Below are 21559 nucleotides of genomic sequence, written 5' to 3' on the forward strand. Positions count from 1 at the left end.
TGCCTCGGGGGGCTGGAAACCAGTACTTTCAGGAGCGGTAAATTTCGCCTGATGCGTTCAGACATGACGTTTTCTTGAGGGTAGATAGACGCAGGCGCGCTCGTGGGGCAGCACACCCGTCCTCAGCCTGAACTCATCTGGGCAGCCGGCCGTCAGGTCAACCAGTAAATACCCGTGCGGCTGCCTGGTGGCGTCTTTAAAACTTTCCATAAAATACGCCTTCTGCCCCGGAAATATCTGCTGAGCCAGCGTCGCCGTTTGCAGTTTATCGCGGGAATTTTTAAATAAAATAATGTGCGTGCTGTTTAGACTCAGCGTTCGCCCGTGTTTACCCTTTTGAAAAACATTTTGAGTTAAAAACATGAAAAAACTTTTCACAAAAAACATTTTACCAGCACCACTAGGGCCCGCTATAAGGCAGGAGAACGGGGCTTTCAGGCCCGGGACAAATCCCTCCCCCACCTCCTGCATGGCCCTAATAACCAAAAGGGACGCTGGACCCTCCGGGAAGCAGTCGGCGCTTGTCAAACACCACTCTGAATTTCTTGTCGACCGAGACGTTTTTTAAATCAAAGGTCTTTTTGTCGCGGGCAATGTTGTATTGAGGAGCCGTCAGGATCCCGCTCTCGCCCGTTTCAATATAGTTCTCCACCAGGTTTTTAACAGAGTCAAAATTGATGCTCTTACAACACTCTGTCGTCTGTGTGATGCCCTTGACTTTAACCGTCACTCTGCCTCCTCGCGTCTGATACCCGCTTTTAGGTCCTGCAGAGACAAATTCTTTAATAGAGTCAGACTTTAGCTCATCCGTCAAATCGCCCAGGTAATTACCCAGCGGGAGCTCAGCTTTGCCGGGTTTTGAGCAGTAGATTACGCTATCTGTGTCATAATACAGAATGCGTCTCTCAAGCTGCTTCAGGCAGCTGTACAATTTCAGCCGGGCTTAACAGGTGGTCAAAGCGGCGACAAATACGTTGTCTGACCGATTGGGATGAGCTACGACCCGCTCGCTGCTGCAATGTTGAATCAACGCCACCTTGTCGTTTAGAAAAGTGAAATACTTTACCTCCCTGTCTCCTGAAAACAGCAGCCTGAAAAAATATTCGGCCCTTTCCACTATCTCCGTCTGAACCAAATTACACCTCTGACTCAGCTTCCCCCAGAAACTGTTTAGGCATAATTTTGCTACTTGTCTTTTAGCCGGGTTTAACACAATATTTACCCGATCCAGGACGATCCCCTGATTTTTGGCATAGTCATCGACGTATTTTGTATTTTTTCTCCACATCCGTAGCATCCGCGGGATAGCCGCTGGCTTCCTGCTTCCCCTTGAGAAAGGTTGAGATGTATTCTTTAAAGAGAGAGGTACTCTGCTCTTTTAAATGCCACACTTCTATGACCTCCGCTACTCTGTAACCCTTCTCCAGAGCCTTCAGAATCTCGGGGGAAGGCCAGACTCCTGTCAGAGCGCGCTCCGCGTCGCTGTGGTCACAGGGGCCGTCCTGACGGTTCAGCTCACCACAACTTCTGCATAGAGTAAACACTAGGCGCCCTTTGCCGGATCTGTAAGGAAGCACAGGGAAAAACAGGCCGCGGGGAGGATACAAGGTCGCCTTAATGAGCCCGAAATAAGATTCCAGGGGCTGGAAATCTCTGAATATGATCTCCGGGTGTCCCAGAGAATAAGGACACGTGTAGTTGACGTAAGGATACAGGGATGTAAAATCAACGTATCTCACAACCTCATCTTCTCCCGCAGAGTATCTCAGCGTTACGGGGCATGTGCGCCCCGCATACAGAGCATCGCGTGGGGCTAGAGGCTCAGGGGCCTTGTATGCTTTTAGGAATGCTTTCACACCCTGGTGCGACTTTTTCAGCAGATCCCAGTTGTGCTCCTTCATGGTGATCACACGGAGCCCGTACTCTGACCTCAGCTCTGTCAATCTCTCCTGCGTCTCAACGTGCATTCTTTCAAAAGTTTTCCCTGTTAAGGCGTGAACGCGGCTGCCTGTGAAACACTCCAAGCAGCCGTGGTAGAAGCAGCCCAGAAATTCATACGCGACCTTCACCCCGCCTGACTCACAATAGCCGTCCACCCACAAGCGTCCAAAGCTCCGTTCACCTCCGTTTAGACTGTGCTGGATAAACACTCCGTCTCTGAACATCACCCATTCTAACCACTGCACACAGGCGTTTGAGAAGCGCTTGCAGCTGTTTCTTTAAGGAAACATGTTCTGAAAACAAACATACACGCGGAGGCGATGGTTGCTCGCTTGAAGGGGTCTAGAGCCGTCTCGTTCACAAAACACTCTCTAAATGCAAAGCACGCTTTCATGAGAATCTCTCTGTCATTTTGGCAGTAGCGCTTTGCCTCTGCTTTAAAATTAAACGTTCCGCCGGAGACTAGGGTGTACCACGCCATGAAATCCTCGCGTTTCTTTGGAGTCATTTGCTGACAACCGTAATATTCAGGAGCTGGGTATGGGCCAACATAATTCAGATTCTCCTTAGAGCTGAACTTGTGAGGGAAGTGACCCTTTTCAGCATCCTCAAAGCCCAGAGCTTTTGGCAGGGAGGCCCAAAGGAAAGATAGAAAGCTCATGGAATCTATAAATTTGAGATTATAATGAGGCTCTGTGAACAATACCAGTTTAGACCCCTGCATTACAACGTGAGGGCTAATCCCCAGCGACACCATGGCGCTCAAAAGAATATGCCCGTCAAAACCTTTCGAATTGTGAGCCAAACACACGGAATCTTTGTACTTTTTAGCCCTGTAGCGCCTGAGAAGCTTTACGGCGCAGTCGGGCCCGTAACAACCCCACGGGCTGCTATTATTGCCCCTCATGACGCAGACGTAAAAGGGCACATGCGTGCCATTCTCATCAGGATACGTCTCAAAGTCATAGAACAACAACTTCTTATTTGGAATAACGTCTGTGGTGGTTTCAGGAGTCGGTAGACTTTGTATGTAGCACCGGTGAGGCTCGGTCGTCCCTGCATATTTGACCCCGCCACAGATGCAGCATTTAACGTCCGGACATTCGTGCGGCTTTGGTATTTTAATCAGTGAGACGTAATACAAGAGGCCGCAGCGGTGACATTTCTTGTGCATGTCACAAATGCTAGCGTGCTTCTGAGCCACGGGGCGCCACACCTTCTCCCTGTGTTTTGCGAGACAAAAGGCCGAGGCACACCAGCGGTTGCAGTATTCACACACTACGCCCCCACCGGCTGCGGGACGCGTGGCCGTGCACGCAGCATCAAGACACACGTTACAACGCCCCTCGCATTTATGATTCAGCAACCCATCATAACCGGTGTAGCAATGACTGCACAAATATTTCGTTCCTATGAAAGCGCAGGCGTTCTTTAGACCGTAATAATGATTCTCGAAAAGAAACATGTATAAAGGTTTACCAGGCCGCTGCTTTGCAGTGTGAAACGTGTTGAGGCGCTTCAAATCTGTTCTGTAAAAGATTACAATCCGACACTGAACAAGCTCTTCAAACTTCTCCACGTCCGTGAAACACACTGGCGTCTGCGCGATTAAACCGGCCCTTTGCTGAAGTTCGCTCCCCCTCCTTTCAGCCTCGGCGTCTGTGATTCCTGGATAGAGCAGATGCGCCAGGTTGATGGCAAAACAGAGCTCAATATGCCGATTGTTGACAATGTACATGAACCTCTGCTTCTTTTAAACAATTTCGCAGTCTAGGGTCTTTGCCAACAGCCTTTTACCACCCCCTCGGGGGTTGCGCACCACCTGAATCACCAGCTCCAAGCTGCCGTCCATCAACACTTCCATATTGGACTGAACAGCGCCGTCCAGCAGGTCCTGAAATTGGGAAAAATCCACGCCGTCCGCGACTGACACAACAGCGACCGCTTGTGATCGCAGCATGTCCCCCCTGAGCTCGAGCTGGATAACGTCGCCTTGCTGAGTCTGATTTAAAGCCTGCTGCACCATCTTGGCAACATTCCCCATAACAGTCCCGTAAAAGTGTCCGTAATCAACCTCGTCCGTCTGCCCGATATTAAGCAGTCGTCTTATTTCAAAGTTATTGAAACTGTTTCTGGTTACAATCCTGGTTTCATCGGAGGCCCCGCTTCTCCTCTGCGCCACGTCGTGCGTCGGGGGTCCGTCGGGGGATGCTTCCGGGTTTCCGTCTCTGCTCGGGGGAGCTCCTTCCATAGCATCGTCATTGTCTCCGCACTCGGGTGCGCCCTCCTCTGACGGGAGTTCATTATTTCTCTGGCATGGATTTTGCAGTCTTTCAATGAAGAGGTTTACAGACTGTTCTAATCGATCAAAATCGATCAAAATCAGAAACATACTCATCACCCCCGCTAGGAAAGTCATAGTCGCGATTCGGGGAGTAGACCGGAGACACAGTTCCGACCCACCAAATCATTGACCAATTCATCCAACCGATCAAAGTGACATTCCAGCACAGTTTTCACATCAGCGTGCGGAGCAAATCATTCATTGTAGCGATCCCGCGGATATAAACACTGGGAGATCCGCTGGAAATGTTCGGACCCATGCAGCTCCGCCTCGATGAAGATGCGGACGCCTTCTCGTCCCAGGCCCAGCCTTCTCTCTCGCCGTCTCGGACGACCCGAATCTGATTAAAAACGGTCTCGAGTTAGTCACAGGCCATAGAAACAACCCTCTTTTTTTTTTTTTTTTTTAAAAAAAGAAACTTACCGGAGGATTGAGAGGAGGATGATGGCAAGGATGGCCGACTGGAGCGATCCCTAGGAAGAGGAGTCCCCGGACGACGCACGGGGGTTCGCCTCCCCTGTTCCGGGACGTTCTGCTCCGCTAGAAGCACAGGGGCCCCGCTCTCGGAAGTTGAAGGCTCCACGCTCGGCTGTCTGGACAGCACGTGCTCCAGCTCGCCGATTAGACACTCCTCTTCGGGGCTCCGCGGTTCTTGTTGTTGTTGTTGTTGCTGTTGCTCTTGCGGCTGCTGCGGCGGCTCCGGGGTGGGTGGCGGCGCATTGACGACACACTCGCTGGCAGTAAATATCTCTCCGGGGTCCGGTGACACCTCCAGAAGTGCGTCGTCTGATACTGCGTGAATAAAAAGGAGAGTTTATTTCAACAGAACCGGCGGAATAAAAACGATATAATCATGCTTCACAATGTCCGTACTCACCGTCGAGACTGTGATCGGTCCGTGGCGGCTTTTTTCAGAAAAAATAAAACAGCCGTTATGGTCAGCACGTTCAAATGTCAATCGGCTTATAATATGTAATAACTGATCGACGAATCTAAGGGCCTCTCCGGCTGGGAAGGCGTTGAATGCTTGTTGAGCCGCCTGGTGCCTATACTGCAGTTGGAATTGTTGGCTCTGACGACGTTGTAGCGCAAGGCGATCTGCCGTAAAAAGAAAACTGTTTCAAAGCATTCTACAGTCTAATAATGGTTGATTTTGCAAAAAGAGGTCATACTTACGGAGTCTGGCGCTCTCTGGCAGACGAGCCCCGCGGGCGCCGTGAGATGCAGGAGCTGACGCGGACGAAATTTGTTAGCGCATATTTTCAGGAGAATCAAAGAAATGAGAGTCGCCTGAGCTTTACCTCGAATCATACCGCTGCTTCAACGTCCGACGAAGATCTAGCGTGAAGGCCTGGGTTCGGGTTGATTCTGACGCTTCAACTCCGCCTATATTTATACCAGGTTTCTCCATAAAAGTCACCCAGAAACTGATCAAATGGTTTTACAACACCCGACCCCCCTCCTGCTAAGGCCCTATCCCTCCTTAACACCTCTCCACTTTTTATACTGAGGATTCCTCAGGATAATCCTGCGATGTTAAAACGGTAATTCGTATCATCGTCATCATATTATGTTATAGATTAGCCTATTGTACTGCCTAATGTGTGACTCTTGAATGACCCCTGGGGACACCCTCACACCTCTTGTTTCGCATAACAAATCAACATAGTGTTACAACATAATATTTCAAAGGAGGGCTCCCCCCGAACACTCCTGCGGTGTAACGGGTTAAAGCGGTATTTTTGTATAATCATGTTTCGATCGGTATTATAACGCTGTGTTTTTTAACCGTTCTCCCGGCGCCTGGTGGAATTGCCTTGTTGCACCGGGGGTGAAGATGTTTACATTCTCACTCCTGCATGCGGGGGTGCCATGCTGTCAGAAGGGATGGGGCACCGAGTTTCAAAGACGTGATGCATTAGCTTTATGACTTTAGGGGTTGTGGGATCAGATAGGGTAAAAAGCAGACGCGGACCATAAATAATCGGACGATCAAATACAACATTAAATGTCGGCGCCTAATGGGCGACAGAATCTTAAGGGGAATATTTCCAAAGAGGGCTCCCCCCGAACACTCCAGCGGTGTAACGGGTTAAAGCGGTATTTTTGTATAATCATGTTTCGATCGGTATTATAACGCTGTGTTTTTTAACCGTTCTCCTGGCGCCTGATGGAATCGCCTTATTGCATCGGGGGTGAAGATGTTTACATTCTCACTCCTACATGCGAGGGTGCCATGCTATCAGAAGGGATGGGACACCGAGTTTCAAAGACGTGATGCATTAGTTTATGACTTTAGGGGTTGAGGGATCATATAGGAAAGAGCCAGAGACTGGGGGTGAAAGGCAGACACGGACCATAAACAATTGGTCAGTCAAACACAACATTAAATGCAGGCGCTTAATGTGCGACAGAACCTTAAGGGGGTGAGAGGTTGTTTGTTGAGTTGAGTTGAATGATCTCTTCCCCTCTATTACAGTGCGCGCGTGTGTGTGTGTGTGTGTGTGTGTGTGTGTGTGCGTGCGTGCGTGCGTGCGTGCGTGCGTGCGTGCCGAAAATGCCGTATGACTGCAGACCGAGAGGACTCCTCTGACCAACAGCACAGAGGACTATCATCGATGTAAAGGTATATGCTTTGCAAGTTGCAGATGTTGTTGTTGTACACCAGCAGTGCACTCTAATACTGCATATGCATTTGTTTCAAAATCTGTTCTTTCTAAAACAACACAGGCCCACTTGAGGCCTAATCAGGTTTATGACTTTGAGTCTGTTGAGGGATCATATAGGAAATAGCCAGAGACCGGGGGTAAAAGGCAGACGCAGACCATAAACAATTGGTCGGTCAAACACAACATTAAATGTCGGCGCTTAATGCGCGACCGAACCTTAAAGGGGTGAGAGTTTGTTTGTTGAGTGGAGTTGAGTTGAATGAGAATGATTTTTTTCCCCCTATTACAGCGTGTGTGTGTGTGTGTGTGTGTGTGTGTGTGTGTGTGTGTGTGTGTGTGTGTGTGTGTGTGCTTCATTGCATACATGTGGCGGATGTTGCTGTTGTACACCAGCAGCGCACTCTAATACTGCATATGCATTTGTTTCAAAACCTGTTCTTTCTAAAACAACGCAGGGCCGACTTGACGCATAAATCCAGACGGGGGAAGGAGGACTGTAGAAGGATACCAGGCCACCGCAGGCCTGTGAACTCAGATACACACGCAGAGGAATGTGACACCCCAGTGATACAGAGAGCACAGCCTACAGAAGGATACACAGAAAGCACCGGTGGCTCATATATATAATATATCTGCATACATAACGGTGTTCCGATGATCACATCGCCCTTTAACACGGTGGATTAAAGTTCAGCGGACCTATGACTCTCGGGGTCAAAGAACAGGTACACTTTGACTTTCGGTATTAAAGTTCAAGTGCACTTTAACATTCGGGGTTAAAGATCAAGTGCACTCTAAAATGGCAAGTTCAACGGTGAAAAGATCAAGTGACTTTTGACCTAGAGCTGTCAAAAACAGAGTTGATCGAAAGTGGGGTATATAATCTCTGCTGTCAGACATGAACTATGTCGATGGACGCTATCAAAAGCCAAAAAGGCAAAGGCCTCTGGCTATTCCAACAGAGCCTTAAAGAGACATTTATCAAATGTATAAACCAGGTCCTAGTGTATTTTTTCTTTCCATCCTTCTGCTAAATGGTTAACATAGATGCTTTCAGTCTGCAGGCTTTAAAAAATGTGATTTCTGATAGTTTGTGAGGATGCAGCCTATTTAGTCTTTACGTTAATTTCGTCATGGGTTACTTAATTTATGCATCTACAGCACTTCCTGAATTAAATACGTTTTCTACATCACAGTGATTCTGTGTTTGTAATTGAGTTAGTTATTGTCGTAGTAGTTACTGAACTCTAATCCTTCTTGTTCAGCTTTTAACTGACATCGTCCTTAATTTCACTCGTCATTTTATTTAGGGTTTGGTGATATAGTCTCTAGTGTGTCCCAAGATGATGTACTCTTGCTGCACCAGCAGTACAAGGATCAGGCATAGATATAAATGGGGTTTATATCTAGTCTAGTGTTATTTTAGCTGTTAGCCATCTTAATTGTCTTCAACTTCAGGGGGAAAGTTTGTGGTAAATTTGATCATTGCTTATGGGGGAAATGCAGAGGGTGGATGGGTTCATGTGTGTCCTTAGTAACTGGGGTTAAAGAGTTTGTTTTTGAGGTTTTTTAAAGGTTCTTGGAAGATCATCTGCAGCTAGTGTCAAGCCGACCCTGGTGATGGCCAAAGAAGTTAGGTGGAGTTCTAGAGTGTTCTGGGAACACTTGGATAACACGGTCCATTGCCAATTCTAGCCACGTAGACTGGTTTCTCTTGAGTAAACATGTAGACTTCACGCCTTATTTGGACATAAGGAGAGAGCTGATTAAAACAGGCCCATTTGTTTTGTTTTTTTACTATTGTTTTATAACAAAAAACATTAACATAAAATAATAAACATATCACATTGATAAATTATACATATTATATTATTGGCCGTACACATTATTGGCCGTAACCATGACGTGAATTCAAGGAACAACACATTGCAAGGAGCTGTTTGGTTCCTAATGTCCCAGAAACTCTTCAGGTTTTTAGTCTTAATCTTTAGCTTTGCTTTCTTTACCTAAATGTTGACAATAGAGGGATGAAAAAATACTGTGAACCTTGCATTTCAGTGTGTAGCTTATGCTTGTAAAATATATGCAGAACGCATAAACTAACATTGCATGAAGTTTTGCTTGACAGAATAGTGGTTAATGCATTAACCAAGTTTCTATGTGAAACAGATGATTAATATACGCAGGAGTGCTGTGTTGTTCCATTGCAGGAAAGAAGAGGACAAAGAAGATCAAACTCCGGATCACTGATGGGCCCTGAGTGACACTGCTAACTCATTAAGCAGAACAAGGTCACAGGCTAGCCGTTCTAAATTATAGTTCTCATAGAGCAAGAGGTTTCTCTCTTAGCTCAAGTGCACAATAAAAACCCTGAGCTCATGACAGTGACATGACTGACTGATGGACACTTATGTGGAATGAAAACTGTGAGGTTTGTTACTGAATCTACTTGTTTACAGGCAGCGTGTGAGGATCATCTTTTGGAGCTAAAAGAAGAGCTTAAGTGTTCTATTTCTTAGAATCTTTAACTTGTCATTTTAATGTTCATATAATGCAGTATGATGAGTTAAAGAGGAGCTTTCTTGGCCTCTCGCTTTCAAGGTTAATGGACATTAAAATGTCCATGAGGAGGGAAAGTCTCCAGTATATTTACGTACCATATCATATATTATTAGTAGTAGTAGTATGCTGTGTCTACTGAATCAACAATTTGTTCTGGTCATGTTAACAATTTGACTGCTCTATAACCCTTGTATTGTATAAACCTTGCAGCTTGTACAGCTGCAGCTTTAAATTTGGAAAATTTGGAGCATTGGAGGAAGCACGCACGTGCAGGTAATTGCTAAACAGTAATATAGTCTCATTAACTAATAATAATTAACCAGTCAAAAGCAGAAAATGTGCTATTTAGTGAAAATATTTGTATTGGTGCTTTTATTTTGAAAAGTGTGTGGTTAATTGCTGAAATGTAAAACAGTGTGACTGACTAGTCACAGATGACCCTTTTACAATACAGCTGATAGTTGCTCATATATTAAATATAACCCAATTCATCTGACAGAAATTAAAGTAATTATATTAAGAATTGAATGCATAAACATGCCTCCAATGGGAATCAAAACTAGATCTCCTACTCCCGAGTCAAGGACTTATACCATTGAGCCACAGGATGTGAGGGGTGTATGAAGAAAAAGCTGAAGCAGTTGAAACATTACTAAAACTACCTGATGAGTTGAATGTATAGCTGATCAGATCTCCAAAGAAAAGTTGCTTCTTCTGAATTTTGTTGTTCTAGTCAGGTTTTGCCTGAAATGGGCTGGGACGCCACCGCGTTAGGGGACGTGTTTATCCGTGGCTTTGCCGGGTGATGGACTGTTCGGTGGCTCGGGCCTGACACGAGAACTGGATGCGCTGATTGAATTGGCCATCCGGATCGACCGCTGGTTGTGAGCAGGAACAGCGCGCGGAGACAGAGGAGCTCCGAACTCGGACAGGCGGTCAGGGTGAGTTCAGCCGGTAGGAGCGAGCTGCGCGGAGACCAGAGGTTGCTGTGATCGTCGCCACGTGGCCTGGAGCACACCTGTCAGACTAAGAGCCGATGCAGCTGGGACGCACGCACCTCACCTCGGCCGAGAAACACCGACGTCGCAGCCTCGGGCTGTGCCTCTATTGCGGTCACTCAGATCATTTCACTTCCAAATGTTCGCTAAAGGCCAGGCTCACCGTTAGACCAGAGGCTAATGGTGAGCTAAGTGTGTGTGTGTGTGTGTGTGTAATGACTGCGCCTGTTCGCTGCCGACGGTGACGCTCCAGCACGGAGACCGGTCCATTCAGCAGGCGGTGCTGATCGACTGAGGCAGACGCTAGCCTGTCAGTTGAAAGCTGACGTTGGCAGAACCACGGGAGACTGCAGCACTTGATGGGCGGCCGCTGTGGAGAATTACTCATCCCACGGAACCGGTAAGGATGAGGTTTCTCGACATGCACACAGAAGATATCACGTTCCCGATAGCGCATGACTGTCACCATCCGTGAAGAACTGGAGAAGCGGGGAGATTGAGAGATTGAGCGTTGGGGAAAGGAGTGTGAGGCTGACTGTCTTGACAGGACCGCAGCCGCGGATTTGGCGGCCTCTGCTGGACAGAGCGGGGAGAATTCGGTGAATGTGGCTGGGGTGCTTGATTGCTACCTGGACCTGAGGGAGGTTTTTAGCAAAAAGAAAGCCACACAGCTGCCCCCGCAACGAACCCATGATTGTGCCATCAACCTACAACGAGCGCCTCCCCACCGAAGGGGCGACTGTTCCAGTTGTCATTCAAAGAGAGGCGCGGGGTTCTTCGTGGGCAACAAGGGCAGGTGGGAACTAATGTTAATTATAAGTAAAATCACAGTAGCTTAAATGCCACGTTTCACAAACATTAAATAAAAACAAAAAAACAAAAAGCAATACTAACTAAGCTTACACTACTACAATTTAAAAAATTGAGGATCATTTAGACCAGGGGTCCACCCGTAACATCCACGTTTTCAATGAAATAAAAAAACACTGGGAGCCGCGGAGGGCAGCAATATTATATTATTTGAGAACAAAGAAGACATAAAAGTCAGGGCTCAGAGGTTTAACATTTTATATTTTATTGACATTAGATCGTAGCAATTGAAAGCATACCTATTCAGTCCTCGCTCTTTTTTTTATGGAATACTAGCAACGATCAAACGTAAGTGTCATATTACGCCTTGTAAAACCATAAAAACTGTTCAGATCGTTTACAGGCAATAAAACATTGTCCAGGCTTGTCGATGCCTGAAGAGCGACTGAATAGAGTTGATGTTTTCCCACACTGAATCTTTATCAAACCGTCCGTGAATAACATCTATAAACTGCAGTTTATTCCTTGATTATCCATGATTATTATGAAAGAAGCGCAAATCTTCGCCAGTCCAAATTGTGCAATTAATACTGTGTTTTCAATAAAGGTAACAAATAATAATAATAGTAATTTCAATTTAAAATGCACTGCATATTTTAAACAAATGTCAAAGTGCTACAAATAACTTAGACCAGAAATCTACGATAAATACATACCTTTATTCTTGCAGAGTAAACGTATGTAGAACAAACTACTTGCTGCATTAATGAGTCTTAGACCTGCAGCTGATCATGCCGTCCAATTCTGCCCAGTCTCACATGAAGCTTTGTCCCGGAGCTGAAGTATTTCTCACCCGCTGATCGAGTAGTAGCAACACATTAGCATGTCTATGCGCCTCTACGGGGGAGGGGAGGGATGTGAAGTTTGCCTTTGTGACTGTGAGCAAATATGAGACAAACAAAAGCTTGGTCGGACTCAGATCCAAGTCATCGTCAAGAGAACGAAACACATCACATATCATTCAATCTTGTGTTTCATTCGAGCGACAGTCTGGAGCTCTCTGCTAAGACTGCTGCCTCGTGCCCCATGAGCTTCGATTAAAAATTTAAAGCAGAGGTAACGCGAGAACGACTTTTTTGTTTTTCGTTAAAAAAACTGTTTTAAATCCAATTCAGTGTGTTTTTGTTAAAAAATATTTTTGCTTGGTTTATTGGTTTATAACGCGGTGCTTTCATTGAAATCTGTTTACCGCCCATAGCAAGAGAAACAAGAAAGCCGGTGAAGGTGGATGGATCGGAAATCAAAGTTTTGAAACGTAAACGGGCTGAATAAGTCATCTCAGCCACTCATTCACTTACAATAACATCCACAGTCAAAACAAATTCTTGCTACATCTAGTGCACCACTTCCAGTCGACTTACAGGCGCTGACCCTCCTCATATCAGTGCCTTTCCAGCCGGCTATCAGCAGCTCCCCCTCTTGTGCTGTCTGCAGTAGGTGTTAAACATGCTAATGTGGCCACCCCCATTTTTAGCACAAATGATGCAATTCCAGGGTAAAACCAAAAGGTGGAGCTTTATTAAAAAACGTATTGTCCGACCTGTATAATCAGGGTCAAGTACTAAGTATAGGAACAGTTCTGAACTAATTGTGTCATATCACACACTGTTTGGCAGACAGACAACAGGCCCTTATAACCTCAACTGAAAAGTTGAGAAATTGCAACATGGTAAAATTTGAATTCATGTCAAAGTTGAATATTGTACTTTCTTTATTTATCATAGACAAGCATAAGACCAGCAGTTCATGCTGCCACAGCTGCCAAACTACCTTCTGGAGGTTTATCAGTCATTGGGTATACTGGGTTGAATTGGACTTCACAAACGTACCCAATGAAGTTCACATTCTCATTCTATATATTTTTGTATTTAGAATGTACAGTACATATAATGTAGTGTTTGTCAGCCTGCATGCTTTCTTGCATTCTAAGCAAACTTAGAAAAGCATAATATTAGAAGCCAGAATGGCCAATATACAAACCTAGTCAGAATGTATTTCCAGCGGCACCTGCCCAAGAGAAGACTTCTGCAGTGTTACTGTGTCCTGATTTGATTTCAATTTAAAGGATACAGTTGCGATACATCAGTCAAATTATCAGCGGCGTTCAAGGTGGCGGACCCACATGCACAGCTCCAGACAGGATTCAGGTAGAATAAAACAGGTTTTATTCTTACTCAGGCATGGTCAATTCAGCAGGGTCAAACACGGGGAGGCTCAGCAACAGTATAGATAAGGCAGGCAGGCTCAGGTCCAAAAACAAGCAAGATTGTCACCAGCTAGTCACGGCAGAGCGTAATGCTGGAAAGTGGTGAGTACACGCATAACAATCTGGTGACAGGCTTGGGTGAGAACTGGAGCTTCTATGCTGGTGACTGATTACTAATGACAGGCAGGTGTGCGTAATGAGAGGCCGGGAGTGACAGTGTAGCTGCCCTTGGTAAAAAATTCACAGGAGAGTCTCAAACGGGTGCGGTGAGTTTATTTGCTGGTGTCATCCACAGAAGTTTGTCCAGCAACACTTGAGCATCCTTCAAGCACCGTGAAAACTAAAAATGAACAAAGTTGCTGCTTAATGGTCACTCACATTTAACAAAGTGCAAATAAACTCACATATATCACCGTAACACACATGTCTACACATAAATACAGAATGTAAGCTCTGAATAAAGCATGGTAATACACACAAAAGATGACTAATGTGCACCGCTGCATAAGCACGTGAAAATATTTAGTTTCCCAAAGAACAAATATTACAACCAATGTCAACATTTAGGGTTCTCTAAACTTTTGTTTACTGATACGATGAGTCAAAATGACATACCTCGCTCCGCTTACCAAGGGTGCAATAATTAGAAAACGTGTTGAAGTCTTCGATCTTAGCATCGCTAGCTTGACTGACACACACACGGCATCTGAGCTAAAAATAGCACATGCATGCAAGCGAGGTAAGAAAAAACTCAACTATGATTTGTAAAGTGTTTACATATTACCAAATAGCGTTAAATAAAACAACATCATAATAAACGTTGCAGTAACATACAAACTTACATTCAACTTGAAGAAACCTGAAGGCAGTGAGTCTGCCGTAAATCTCCGTGCTCGGCACACATGGTCTGGGGTGAGTCTGCTTCAATTGAGCCACGCCCACAACTTTAGGTTACATGCCATTTTTGCCTTGTGGACACATTCAGAAGATATTCTTTCTTCCACCTACTCCAGAACTGTTCAGTCAAATATTGTACTCTGCGCCATCTCTTTGCAGCATACATATCCTCTTTTACAAATTTTCCAGGAGGTGGTAAAGCAACCTTGGATTTCATCAAAATGAGGTGGTTTGGCGTCAGCGGCTCTGGAGAGCTGGGGTCATCGATTCCATTAACAACCAGTGGGTGACTATTAACAATGGCCATAGCCTCATAGAACAGCGTTCTGAAGGAAGCGTCATCCAGTCTGCCTGAACATTGAGCAGCTGTGAGGTTTAACACACTGCGTCTGGTTCGAATTTGTCGTTCCCAGATTCCACCTGCATGGCTAGCTGAAGGTGCATTAAATACAAACTCCCACTGCTTATCTGCTAGGAATGCCTCTAGGGTCTTGAAGTCACATTGTTTGAGTGCTTCTTTGAACTCGTTTTTGGCTCCCACAAAGTTTGTGCCCTGGTCACAGTGTAATTGAGAAACCGCTCCTCTGAGACTGATGAAGCGTTAATGAGAGCATCTGTGGTCATGTCTTCAAGCATTTCTATATGGACTGCTCGGGAAGACAAGCAAGTGAGGATGAGACCATACCTCTTGCACTCTTTACGGCCCTGCTTGATGATAAATGGGTCAAAGCAATCCATACCACAGTATGTGAAGGGTGCTAAGACTTCTACACGTTCTTTGGGAAGTTCTGACATACGTTGCTCCTCGGTTGAATGTCGAAGCTTTCGGCACTGTACACATTTGTGTATGTATTTGGCAATTGATTTGCTCCCACCAATGACCCAAAATCCATTTGCTCTGATTTCCATCAAGGTTTGATTACGGCCCTGGTGACAAATCTGGTTGTGGTAATGAGATAGGATCAGCCTTGTGACATGGCTGTCTTTTGGGAGAACGACAGGGTGTTTAAGCTCTAGATCAAGGGATGATACTTTCAGTCTGCCTCCAACACGAATAAGTCCATCATCTAGAATAGGGTCAAGGAGAAAAAGAGGACTTGATCTCGGAAGACTATTTCCCTTACGCAGTAGCCTTAGCTCTTGGGAGAAAGTGTCCAGCTGAACAAGCTTAATCACCACCTTGGCAGCCTCCTTACGTTCTTCAACAGTCACAAGTTCGCTTTGGTGTTCCAGCTTGCACCCTAGTCTCTTGATTCTGGCAACCACCTTAATGAGCCTTGTCCAAGTGGAAAACCGACTCAAAACATCTCTTTGCTCGCTCACCTGTGTTGCAAAGGCTTGGACTGATTTAACTTCTGGATCGCCAACAAGCAACTCAGTTGGTGGATTAGGCGCTGGGAGAACCTCCTCTTCCCACAAAACCCTAGGCCCTAAAGGCCAGTTAGTTGAAGAGATGTCCTTTGCATGAAGACCTCTAGAGGTGTGATCAGCTGGGTTTTGTGTAGTGTCGACATAATGCCACTGACTTGGGTCTGTGTTGGCTCTTATCACTTGAACACGGTTGGCTACGAACACATGAAATCTTCGTGCTTCATTGTTGATGTATGCCAACACTACTTGGGAGTCAGTCCAGAAAAATTCTCTGTCAATTTTCATTTCAAGTTCAGTCTTAAGCACAGTACTTAGTTTTGCTGAAGTGACTGCAGCAGAGAGCTCCAGCCTTGGGATACTGTGGACCTTGGTAGGTGCAACTCTTGCTTTAGCCATCACAAGGTTACAATGGACTTAGTTGTTGTTAGTTTTATATCTGAGGTAGGAGCATGCACCATATCCCACAGTGCTGGCATCTGAGAAGTGATGCAATTCCACTCTAAAAATGTTATCAAAGTCTTGAGGATGATAACATCTGGGTATGGTGACTTCCTTTAACCTCTGAAGACCATATTTCCACTCCTCCCACCGTGGCAGCAAGTTCTGAGGAAGTAGGTCATCCCATCCGTTGCCTCTGCGACATAGCTCCTGCAGGATTCACTTTCCACCCAATATGAAGGGGGCCAAAAACCCAAGTGGGTCAAAAAGAGAGGCCACGACTGACAGGATAGTACGCCGAGTTGGTGGATAATGCTTCACATCAATATTGAAGCCAAATGTGTCATCTTCTATAGACCACTGTATGCCAAGTACACGTTCATTCTGTGTCATATCTGGGTTAATGCTGAGAGGTTCCGTAGTTGTGGCCCTTTCTGAAGGGAATACACAGGACAGAACATCCCTCTGGTTTGAGTTGAACTTGTGCAAACGCAGACCTGCACCTTTGCATAACTTCTGTGCTTCAATGATTAGATTCTTGGCTTCTTCAATTGATTGCACGCTCACCAGACCATCGTCTACATAGAAGTTCTTCTCAATAAAGGCTGAGGCTGAAGGAAAGTTATCCTTGTGTTGTCGTGCCAGGTACTTAAGGCCAAAGTTGGCACATCCAGGGGAGGAGGCCGCGCCGAAGAGGTGGACTGCCATTCTGTACTCTTTTGGCTCTGATTGCAGCTGTCCATCTTCCCACCACAGGAGTCTCAAGTAGTTGTTCGATGTTCAGGCGCCACGTAGAATTGGTGAAACATCCTTTCAATGTCGCATACTACAGCAACTGTTTCTTTCCTAAAGCGACAAAGAACTCCTACTAAGGAGTTGATCAGATCTGGGCCTGTGAGCAGTGAGTCATTTAGGGAGATACCACGGAACTTTGCTGAGCAGCCAAAAACAACTCTTACTTTGTCTGGCTTCCTGGGGTGGTACACTCCATGGTGGGGAATGTACCACAGAGTCTCTCCCTCTGATATTGAAGGGGCCAGCTCTGCATCACCTTTGCTTATCGTTTCCTCCATGAATGACGTGTAATGATCATAATACTGCTTGTTTGCTTGTAACTTCTTCTTCAGGTGTTGCAACCGAACCAACGCTAGCCTTTTGTTATTTGGTAGCGAAGGTGGACTACTACCCTTGAAAGGGAGGGGCATCTCATAGTGTCCATCTTCTCTTTGTAGGATGCTGTTGCTGAGGAGTTGTACAAAGCGAACATCATCTTGCGACACGTATTTGTCCTCATAACTCCTTTCACTAAAGTCAGATTCCAAGACCTTTAAAACATCAGTTGCAGATGGCAGTGGAACTTCCTTCACTGAAATTCTGTGCACTAGGCTCTGGTGCCCTTGCCTGTCTAAGTGGGGATTGGTTAAACCTATAATGCTCCAGCCTAGTACAGTTCTTTGTGCTAAAGGTTCATTTTCATTACCTGTAATGACCTCTAAAGGCGCCAGAGCTGATGGGCAGTTATAACCAATAAGCAACCCTACCTCACAGTCTTGAAGTGGGGGCAGCTGATTTGCTAAGTGTTCGAGGTAAGGCCACTGCAGAGCTGTCTTTGTTGTAGGAATGTGAGACTTATCAACAGGAATGAAGTCTCACGTGTAGGCTTGCTGTAGTTGGATGGACGTTCCTGTGTTGAATCCCCGAATTTGCAGACCGCAAGCAATTTTACTTGTGATGACTGTGTCGGCAGCTGTCATTGTGCTAAGTCTTAACTGCACTGCTTGAGTGTCTACATTCAGTTCATCCACTAGATCCTCTAAGATGAAAGTTGAATCACTCTGTGTGTCGAGCAGGGCGTAAGTTAGAATTTCTCTCTGAGGTTCTGCTGCTGATGACACAAAGACAGGGACAATACTTGAGGTGGCAGAACTGTGCTGTGTGATTGCATGGGCCATAACCTTGTGAATCTCTTTGCTTGAATTATCTCTTGCAACAACAGAACTGCTACTTATTAGTTCCACAGACCCATTGTTTTCTCTGTGCAAGCATGTCGGGTGACGTCGACCGCACGTGTTGCAGGTGTGTCGCCTTTTACAGTCCTTGGTGTTGTGTCCCTTCCTTAAACACCCAAAGCAAAGGTGATTTTCGTGAATGAAAATTCTCTTTTCATCCGTAGTCCTTGCTGCAAATGTAGGGCACTTAGCAACACCACGTGTTTCATCCTTGCAGACTAAGCAGGGTGGTTTTGACCTCGAGTTTGAGGGTCCTGGTAACTTAGAGGTGGAATTTCCCAGTTGAACACTTGTTCTGAGTGCTTTGGCTCTCTTTGGAACTCTCTCATCTGTAGTTCTAGTGTTCATCAAGAATGGGGAAGCAATAGGGTTACAAGCTATCCGTGCTTCTCTCTGCATGAACTCTGTAAACCGTGCAAAGCTTGGATAATCTCCCTGTTTGTCTAATTCCTCCACAATGATTCGGCTCCATCTGTAGACCAACCACTCTGGCAGTTTTCTGAGGAGTTTGTGATTTTCCTCACAATCATTTAGGATGGCCAGACCCTTAACATGGGGTATAGCCTCAGCACAGCCTTGGAGGAAGTCTGCAAAATCCCTGAGTGCAAGGGGGTCATTTGCCGCTATTTTGGGCCACTTTGTGAGCTTGTCTCTAAATGCCCTTTGGATAATGAATGGACTTCCATACCTGTCTTGCAGGACTGTCCAGGCACCATTATATGCATCTTCTGTGTTTTGGTAGAAAAATCCCTTCACAGCCTTTTGTGCTTCACCTGCAAGATAACTTTTTAAGTAAAGCATTTTTTCACTAACTGGCAAAGGCTTCTGGTCAATGAGAGTCGTGAAGGATAACTTCCAATCTAAAAACTTTAAAGAGTCCCCAGTGAAGACTGTGGGTTCTGGAACAGGCAGACGGTTTAAGGTGAGTGAGCTTGCAATTGCCTGGGCCAAGCTGACTGCATCCTGAGTTGATTGGGCTTCCAATGTTGCATTATGACGCTGAAATTCTGCAGCTTGTGGGTTTAGTGGGGTCTCTATTTTAACATTTTGGCAACTAGGTAGTATTTTGTAGTCAGATTCCTCTTCGTTATTCTCAACACCATCAAAAATGTTGTATACTCTTACTCTCGCTGCTGCTACCTTAACCTCATTTTCTGCTTGCATTTGTCGTAACCTTAGTTGCTCATCTTCAAGTTTTGATTTCATTTCTGCCTCCCTTTGCCTAATTTCAGATAGCATTTGTGATTCTTTAAGTTTCCATTCACTTTCCATTTTATTTAACTTGGCTTGTTATGCTTGTATTTGTTACACAGCCTTTGCCTGTTCTAATTTGGCTGCAAGGTCTGCTTCTGCGTCTGCACGTTTGGTGGAGGACCTGGAGGTGATGTTTGAGTCACTGTCTGAGCCTCGTGGTGACTCTGAAATTACTGTTTCTGTATTTGTGTTGCCAAAAACAGATCCATACTCTTCTTTATTTAAAACCATCCTGACTCTTTCCTTTTCGAGTTGATCATTGAAGGCTTCATCTATACTCTCTAGTCGCTTACTGACAAGTTTACAAGTCTCAGCTGTCAGAGTGACACATGCATCCATTCTCTTGACAATGTCTGGAGCAGAGGTGTGGTTACGTAGAATTGTCTCATAATGCTTCTGTACAATGGCATGTCCAGCCTTAATGTCTCTTTGGCTTTTATCAAGGTCTTCTAGTGAGCAATAACTCTTCAGTCTGACTCTAATCTCTTTTGCTTCCAAGAGTCATATGCCTTATTGAATGCCTTTTCAGTTTTCCTTGCTTCCTGTTCATGCATCTCCTGACCCTTCTCTGTTAAGCGTCGCTCACGAGAGCTGCACCTGACCTGTTGCGCTTCCAGGAGTTTGTCTGTTTCCACAGACGTTAACATTTTGTTTGTACGTCTGCACTGCGAGGTTAATTATAAAACTTGAGTGTTTTATGTCTGGACTAAAAGGAGTTGTGAGATGGTTTTAACTTATTGTTAACACTATGTCACATCACTCACATCAGACATTTACACTTAATGGACACCCAAGATTAGCAATCACACACAGTGTAAGCTCACAAATAAAGATAACAGACGTTTGGGCCTTAGACCTTTGGATCTAATAGGATGTTGCTGATCTAAGATACACTATTACTTTGCAAGACTGAAATTATTTAGGCTTTAATCCTGATACTCATTACTCCTATAACTTACTTTGGATTGCCTTACTGAATTAGATGAGCAGGTGTAAATGTTATTATCTTGTGTTTTTCTGCGTTGCTTTATACACAAGTGTGCCAAAGTTTCTCACTGCAGCTGTAGCATCCACGCAGCATGTTGCAGAATCTTGCTTCCGTGGCACATGAAGCTGCTCGTAGAAGACAGGTGGATAGCTCAGATGTAGCGTCGAGTTTTCACTGTAGCTGCCCTTGGTAAAAAATTCACAGGAGAGTCTCAAACGGTGGTGTCATCCACAGAAGTTTGTCCAGCAACACTTGAGCATCCTTCAAGCACCGTGAAAACTAAAAATGAACAAAGTTGCTGCTTAATGGTCACTCACATTTAACAAAGTGCAAATAAACTCACATATATCACCGTAACACACATGTCTACACATAAATACAGAATGTAAGCTCTGAATAAAGCATGGTAATACACACAAAAGATGACTAATGTGCACCGCTGCATAAGCACGTGAAAATATTTAGTTTCCCAAAGAACAAATATTACAACCAATGTCAACATTTAGGGTTCTCTAAACTTTTGTTTACTGATACGATGAGTCAAAATGACATACCTCGCTCCGCTTACCAAGGGTGCAATAATTAGAAAACGTGTTGAAGTTTTCGATCTTAGCATCGCTAGCTTGACTGACACACACACGGCATCTGAGCTAAAAATAGCACATGCATGCAAGCGAGGTAAGAAAAAACTCAACTATGATTTGTAAAGTGTTTACATATTACCAAATAGCGTTAAATAAAACAACATCATAATAATAAACGTTACAGTAACATACAAACTTACATTCAACTTGAAGAAACCTGAAGGCAGTGAGTCTGCCGTAAATCTCCGTGCTCGGCACACATGGTCTGGGGTGAGTCTGCTTCAATTGAGCCACGCCCACAACGAGTAACTGACACTACCTTTGTGGTCATTTACACAGGAAACAGCTGTTACATAAGCAAAACAAGAAGTCCTTCAAAATAAAACAGGAAATTGCTCAAACTGTGACACAAATAAAATGACAACTCA

General features: G+C 45.1%; 1 protein-coding gene across 9 annotated transcripts; it reads right to left on the bottom strand.

Annotated features, from left to right (window-relative positions):
- Positions 1-667: 667 nt before the first annotated feature.
- LOC114869276 (uncharacterized) lies at positions 668-21421 on the bottom strand. 9 transcript variants are annotated; one of them, XR_008696632.1, is made up of 5 exons: positions 14433-21290; positions 14206-14301; positions 5163-13930; positions 4709-5077; positions 668-4625 (listed from the first exon to the last, which is right to left on the bottom strand). XR_008696632.1 is itself a non-coding variant. In XM_055514522.1 (3 exons), exon 3 carries the CDS (start codon positions 3677-3679, stop codon positions 2174-2176), a length of 1506 nt encoding a protein of 501 aa, XP_055370497.1. In that variant the 5' UTR covers positions 3680-4625; positions 4709-5077; positions 5163-10363; the 3' UTR covers positions 668-2173. The 9 variants fall into 7 exon arrangements, 2 of the variants coding, with proteins under 2 accessions (XP_055370497.1, XP_055370498.1); XR_008696629.1 differs by adding an exon at positions 21332-21421 and having other exon boundaries at positions 5163-20826; XR_008696631.1 differs by having other exon boundaries at positions 5163-14301.
- Positions 21422-21559: the final 138 nt, after the last annotated feature.

The sequence above is a fragment of the Betta splendens genome, chromosome 14, assembly GCF_900634795.4.
Source record: "Betta splendens chromosome 14, fBetSpl5.4, whole genome shotgun sequence".
In the NCBI taxonomy this organism is placed as follows: domain Eukaryota; kingdom Metazoa; phylum Chordata; class Actinopteri; order Anabantiformes; family Osphronemidae; genus Betta; species Betta splendens.